The sequence below is a fragment of the Engraulis encrasicolus genome, chromosome 5, assembly GCF_034702125.1.
Source record: "Engraulis encrasicolus isolate BLACKSEA-1 chromosome 5, IST_EnEncr_1.0, whole genome shotgun sequence".
Lineage (NCBI taxonomy): Eukaryota > Metazoa > Chordata > Actinopteri > Clupeiformes > Engraulidae > Engraulis > Engraulis encrasicolus.
In genome coordinates, this window is record NC_085861.1 from 44,978,452 (window position 1) to 44,985,640 (window position 7,189).

The following is a 7,189-nucleotide window of genomic DNA, read 5'->3' on the forward strand; positions in this document are numbered from 1 at the left end:
AACTTTCTTATATTATTATTAGCCTCCTGAGGTGGTACAGACGCTGCCTGGCCTTTTTCACTACCACTAGAGGTTTGGGAGCAGTAGATTTGGGCAGCTCGCTCATCTGTGATATTAACAGGCCTATCTATCTTCACATTGTTAGCATCTGAGTGGAGCTCTGAACATGTAGTGGATCCCCTTTTTTGTCTTTTTGTTGCTCCCTTATTCTCACCCTTGTCTTTGTTGCCCCGTTATGAGTTGTGTGTGTGGCATTGTGACCAGAAGATGGCAGCATAAAACCAGATTATGCAGATCCGTACATACATAGAGATGTACACATAGAGGTTAAACATTAGACTACGGCTCTGGGATTATAATCAGTGTAGCCAGTAACAAGGGTGACCTGATCAAAATGAAACCTAACAGACTGTCTTAAACTGAAGGCAACCATTTTGATGTGCCAGAGCTGTATTTTCCTGACGAATGTAAACAAACCATGATACCTCCAAATCAGCACACAGTGAGGGCATTTTTTCAATAAGTATGCAACATAAACTTCCGATCCAGCCATGGGCCCATTTATTTGGTCCTTCAAGAGTCACTCTCACCAGCCCATTGAATAAGAAGAAGAAAAAGAAAATTCTGTCTTCGTACATTTCTTGACCTAGTGTTGGCTTCAGTATCTTGTTGAGTGCTTTCAGTTGTTCTTATCTTGGCCATGTCTCTGAGTGGTTGACACAGTCTTCTGGACACATGGGACAACACTGGTTTGTGGTGTTTTTCTGATTGTTTCGTAGTTAATTCTTCTCAAATCTTGGGCAGTTACTTTGCAAACACATTCCTTGCGAGCCTGTTGAATTTCCCCTTGTGGACAATAAAGGCTACTACTACTGCTTTGAGTGTTTGATAGTTCTGTGGTCATACCACTCTTGGCAGTTTTAAGACGGCCACATTCCCCTGGAAGACTTTCAAAACAATGTATGCCTGACAGACGGAAGTTGATCACACTTTCAAGCACACAGAATTCTAAACACAGTGTATGTTTGGAAACATCAGTCATGTCCCAACTATGTAGTTGGGACATTATGCTATACAAATACATTCTGAATTGATTGATTGATTGATTGATTGATTGATTGATGTTAATAGTTTTCTTGTCCATGTTTCTGCTCCTTTCTTTAAGGTTATAATGGAAAGTAGGGACCGCACAAATGGCTGTTAGGGATGATGGGTAAGTGAGGTAGTATGCTGGTAAGCAAAACTCATTATGTCACTCATCACTGTAGCCTCTCTACTCCTTAACTGGGTACCGTTTGCCTCTCTCTCTCTCTCTCTCTCTCTCTCTCTCTCTCTCTCTCTCTCTCTCTCTCTCTCTCTCTCTCTCTCTCTCTCTCTCTCTCTCTCTCTCTCTCTCCCCACCCAGGGACACTGCTGAGGGTCAGCAGTTACCCACAGACCAGCCCCAGTCTGCTCCCCTTCCTGATCTTGTGCTCTCCTTTCAAGGTGGGCTCCAGGTAAGCTAATCTTTATCCTGCTTGTAAGCTTTATACATGTGTGACAGAGGTCATCTTGCACCTGTTCATCCCCCTCAGCGATCGAACCTGCCACCTCATCAACTACATTGGTTCGGCAATGGGAGGCACAGTACGATACCGCTGGACTAAAGGACCAGTTCCCCAGCCCAACGGCATCAACACTGTATGAGGCTTTGGGAGGGAGTCCCTCGAGGGAGGTTTACTAACGTTCCACGCCAACTCTGCTAGTTAGCCTCCGTTACACATGCATACATTACAACTGCATCAAAAGATATATATTTCAGCAATATGACAGCAGAACACCCATGGGCTTAACTAAAGTATAGCCGGTTCAGCGGGTGCCATCGCACCAGGGCCTGTGACCTCCAGGGGCCCGTCACCATCCCCAAAATGAAAACAAATTCTTCATTCAATTCTGATTCCGTTCAGAAAAGATTGTCCTTTCTCAACTATAGGAAGTTATCAGAACCGGACTACTTTTTCTCAGTGAAAGTCAACCTTGATGTTCATGTATATGTCAAATATCCCCAAATCGTGTCCATGATTGTCTTGATACGCCACAGAGAGCACTGTACCTGAACGAACTCTTTTAAGCTATATGACCATTATAAAGATTTGCTGTGTTTCATATAGCAACTTGGTTGCAACTTTGTTTCAATTCACCTGCTTAACCCACCTGCTCTCTTTTTATTATCAGTGAAGTGCTCTTGGTTAGACCTTCAGCTTTTGAATGGTTTTCTGTTTTTTTGCCATTCAGCATGAGACACCAACTGATGAAAATGGAAATCCTACAGTGGAAATCCTGAATGACAGTGTAGACACATGGCAACAGTCTACTGAGAGCTCTGGTTAGTCCAAAATACTCAATGAATCACATAACAGCATTGCCGTTTCTATTCACTTTTCACAAAAAGTTTGTGATGCCTTACTTAGTGTGTACAACTTGCCACATCTGTGGCTGGTGCTCTGTATAAATTTGCCATTTGTGTACCCCTCATATCTGATGTTACCTGTATCTCTAATGAACTTACATGCCATGTCCCTCATCTGATATCTTCACCTTTATGTCCGATGCTCTGCTGGGTCTGTCTTTGGGGTTCTGATATATGAAGTAGCAGACCAGACAAGAGGAGAGCCACATGCTGGCTGTGTGGAGCTCAGTCGAAACCAATCTGAGGTAAACAAAGACAAACTGCTTTTAAACTCGGTTTCTCAGAACTCAGAAAAAGTCTGATTCATTTTACAGTGAAATGATAAGTCTTTGCGTGTAGTGCATTTTTATAGCTGTGTGTGTGTGTGTGTGTGTGTGTGTGTGTGTGTGTGTGTGTGTGTGTGTGTGTGTGTGTGTGTGTGTGTGTGTGTGTGTGTGTGTGTGTGTGTGTGTGTGTGTGTGTGTGTGTGTGTACGTACGCACGCGTGCCTGCGCGCGTGCGCTTGTGCGTGTATGCGAACGCGTTCGTCCATGTGTGCACGCATGCATGCATGCATATCCCACAGGAGCAGTCAAATGATAAAGATGATGACTGGGTACTTGTTGGCCTGGATCTGGGGGACAGCAGCCAACAGATAACCTTCCCTCCTGCTGAAAGCCCTGGTCAGTAGCTGTCATGTCTGCCTTGGTCTAATCTGTATTACTCAGCATCATCAGTCCAATGGCTTGTAACATACTCTTAAATAATATGGAATGTCTGAACACTCGCTCCTGTTTGTGGGGACTAATATATACGTATATACAGTATTTTTTTGAGCAATACGGGTGCAAGTGTGCGGATGTTCTGTATTATTTTTGTAGTGGTTGACCCTTTTCTCCTGCACCTGCGGCTTGGATGTGCGCACCAACACCTCTTCACAGTATACAGTGGTGCTCATATGTTTACATACCCCAACAGAATATACGCTTTCTCTGCGATTTCTCGCGAAATATGACGGATTACACAAAACCTTTTTCTTCACTCATTGCTAGTGACTGGCTTACGATATTTATTAGCAATATTCTGTGTTTACTCTTTCAAAAGCATGATCACAACCCAAACTACCCAAATGACCCTGTTCAAAGGTTTACATACCCTAGTTTCTGATGCTGAATATGGCCCTGCTTAACATCAAGGACCGCTCTAAATTGTTTGTGGTAGTTGTGGATAAGGCTCTTAATGTTCTCAGATGACAAAACAGCACATTCTTCCTAGCAGAATGGTTGTTTCCTATAATATCTTTGGGTGTCTTGCTGGAACCTCACATTTGAGGTTTCCCCTGAGTGGCTCAATGATGTTGAGATCAGAAGAGTGAGACGGTCGCACAAAAACTTCATTTTATTCTTTCTGAAGCTAATGATGGGTTGATTTGGCTTTCTGTGTCGAAATATTGTCATGTTGGCACTGTTGGAATTTCAATTCAGAAATGCAATATGAGGGGGTTGGTTGGAATCAAGCCAATGGGCAAGGGAATCATTGCATTGCAATGATCATTGCAAGGGAAATTGTTCAGGAGGCATAGGACAACCAAAAAAATAACTTCAGGTGAAATGTAGGACAACATGAAAAAATGTTTTAAACTGTACAGGAAAGAGGCACTTGAGGAAAGATGGGCTGTTGGGGGTTGCCAGGAGAAAGCCATTACTACAAAAATGCAAACATGTTATTTTGCATATGATACACCAAATAGCACATTGAGAAGCATCAGAATCCATCTGACAAAGTCATTTGGAAAAATTAGATCAAAATGGAACTTTTTTCAGCCACTATTAACAGTACCATTTGGAGAACAGTCAACGGAGCCTATGATGAAAGTTACACCATCCCTTCTGTGAAACATGGTTATGGACCACTGATGTCATGGGGACATTTGAGTTACAAATGCACTACACTTTTGGTCCATACTCACAGAATGATGAATACATTGCCCCGTGAAAAATACTGGAGGAAACTTGACAATCATCAGCCTTGAATCTGCACATGGTTCATTGTTGGACATACCAACATGACAATATTTCAGCACAGAAAGCCAAATCAACCCGTCATTAGCTTCAGAAAGAATAAAATGAAGTTTTTGTGCGACCGTCTCACTCTTCTGATCTCAACATCATTGAGCCACTCAGGGGAAACCTCAAATGTGAGGTTCCAGCAAGACACCCAAAGGTATTATAGGAAACAACCATTCTGCCAGGAAGAATGTGCTGTTTTGTCATCAGAGAACATTAAGAGCCTTATCCACAACTACCACAAACAATTTAGAGCGGCCCCTGATGTTAAACAGGGCCATATTCAGCATCAGAAACTAGGGTATGTAAACTTTTGAACAGGGTCATTTGGGTAGTTTGGGTTGTGATCATGCTTTTGAAAGAGTAAACACAGAATACTGCATGAGTGAAAAAAAAGATTTTGTGTAATCCTTCATATTTTGAGAGAAATCGCCAAGAAAGCGTATATTCTGCTGGGGTATGTAAACATATGAGCACCACTGTGTATGTGTTAAGAATTTCATTATGGCTCATAATGTTGCAAGCACAATGCATTCTTCAATCATCACCTCAAATCACATTCCATTTAGATATCTCTACGGTGAAGTTTTATTTCATTATATTTTTATATGGGGTTTCATAAGCATACCCCAAGCTACAACATATAAAGAAGAGTGAATTAACTTCTTTGTAATGCTTGAAGATTCGTTTTTCATCCAAAGCATTTATTCAAATGCTTCATCAGAACTGAAACGCCATTTGGATGAAAGGTGAAATATGATCAAGCTCCAAAGAGAAGCCTAGTTGCTTAAAACTTAGTAGTATATTGACTAAGAATGAAAGACTGACTGACTGACTGACTGAATGAATGAATGAATGAATGAATGAATGAATGAATGAATGAATGAATGAGTCTAGGTATCAATCAATCAATCAATCAATCAATCAGTCCGTCAGTCAGTCAGTCAGTCAATCTGTCAATTAATTAATTCATTAATCAGTCAATTCATTAATCAGTCAATCCCTGGACAGTATGTTAACTCAGCATTCTTCATCATTCTTCCCCTCATTACTGTATAGGCACGAGTGGAGTGGAGGCCCCTGTGTGTGAGTCCGTGAGTAACCTGTCCCCTGAGGATGGCCAGGGGGCGCAGATGGATCCAGCCATCAGCTCTGACTCCTCCAGCTCCCTCCTCCTCTTCTGCTCCTCAGATAAGCGCAAGTCAGTGCAGTTTGCCAGCACCTCCCTGCACGACAGCGTCAAGACCACAGCCAGCACTCGGACACCCACCCCCTTCGCTTCCCCATGCAGGTATCAGGACGTGAAGCATGTAGCATGTACTGTGCACAGTAAAAACGCAGTGTTAATTCAACACTTTGAGAGTCCTCTGGGACCAAATACAATCTTTGTTAAATCTACTCTCTAGATATTGAACTAACACTGCATTTTGTATTGTGATTGTATCACTGCGGTATCACAGTGATTGTACATTTTACATTCAACACCAATTGTCGTAATGTGCCACTTGTGCTCCCATGCCCAAGGGTTGGAGGTTGCGGGTTCGAGCCCCAAGTCACGGACTACACAGTTTGACCTCAGATACACTGGTGTTGTAGACCCAGATGGGAGCGAGGTTTAGAGGGCTGAGTGTAACGGATGCCAACTTGCAGTTTGCTAGTAGCACATTAGTAAACATACCAAAGCCTCGTACTTATGTGTTAGCGCTGAACTGTGTCCTAGACCTTTAGCTCAGTAGTATTGCACTTGTGCTTCCTAACCAGAGGGTTGGAGGTTGAGAGTTCGAGCCCTAAGTGGTGGACTACAAAGATGACCTCAGTTACAGTACCATGATTAGACACTCACTCCCCCCCCCCACACACTCCTTCTCCCTAGGGGTATTGTAGCAAGGTGTGTAGCATTGAGCGTTGTATTAAACACTCACTCAGGCACTCTTATCCCTATACAGCAGCATGTGTTGATGATGTTAGTGAAGTTGTTCTCCATTCCATTGACAAAGTCTCCTTATCACACTCATTCATAATAATTACACAGGTACAACAAAAATAACATCATAGGCGAGCAGATACAACATTTGGTGAGCTTTTTTCTTTTTTGTGTGAATGTTTCAGTTCGTTCACATCTCTGGAGGAGGACATGGGGGAATCCTCTAAACTACTGTATGAAGCTCTGCCTGACGACGATCCTGCTCTGCCCAGCACCAGCAGAGGCACAGAGGCACCAAGCACAGACCTCCATCCAGGTGCCAACAATGATGATGGTGACAATGGAGATGACAAAGATGGCAATGACGATGGAGACAAAGATGCCGCTACCATTAATGAGCTAGACTCCACCGCGTCTGCTTCTGCTGCTGCTGCTGCTGCTGCCTCGACCCAGAAAAGGTTTCCATTCATGGATCGCTTCTCCAGGAAGGCTCCTCCACTGGTGCTTCTGCCGCATGGGTGTCCAAAGCTGAGCCCGCCTCAAAGGCCTGCAGCGGTGGGCCGTTCCATTGACGTGATGTGCAGTGTGCTGAGAGACCTGTTTGGAAGCGGCTTCTGCTCCTGCTCCTGCTCCGACCAGGTGGCTGTGACAGTCGTGCCCAGCAGCTCTGTGGTGACACGGCCCGAGAAAGCCCGGCAGAGCCCCGAGCAAATGCAACTGCCACTGTGATGGTGTGTGGTCTGTGAAATTAAAAAGAATGAATACAAATAG

The 7,189-nt window shown here is 43.6% G+C and overlaps 1 protein-coding gene across 2 annotated transcripts; it reads left to right on the top strand.

The window, feature by feature from the left end:
- The first annotated feature begins 398 nt into the window (after positions 1-398).
- LOC134449549 (uncharacterized) lies at positions 399-7,189 on the top strand. 2 transcript variants are annotated; one of them, XM_063199551.1, is made up of 8 exons: positions 399-502; positions 1,166-1,213; positions 1,406-1,496; positions 2,275-2,365; positions 2,633-2,694; positions 3,015-3,111; positions 5,554-5,785; positions 6,604-7,189. In XM_063199551.1, exons 2-8 carry the CDS (start codon positions 1,194-1,196, stop codon positions 7,145-7,147), a joined length of 1,137 nt encoding a protein of 378 aa, XP_063055621.1. In that variant the 5' UTR covers positions 399-502; positions 1,166-1,193; the 3' UTR covers positions 7,148-7,189. The 2 variants fall into 2 exon arrangements, with proteins under 2 accessions (XP_063055621.1, XP_063055620.1); XM_063199550.1 differs by having other exon boundaries at positions 400-502; positions 2,630-2,694.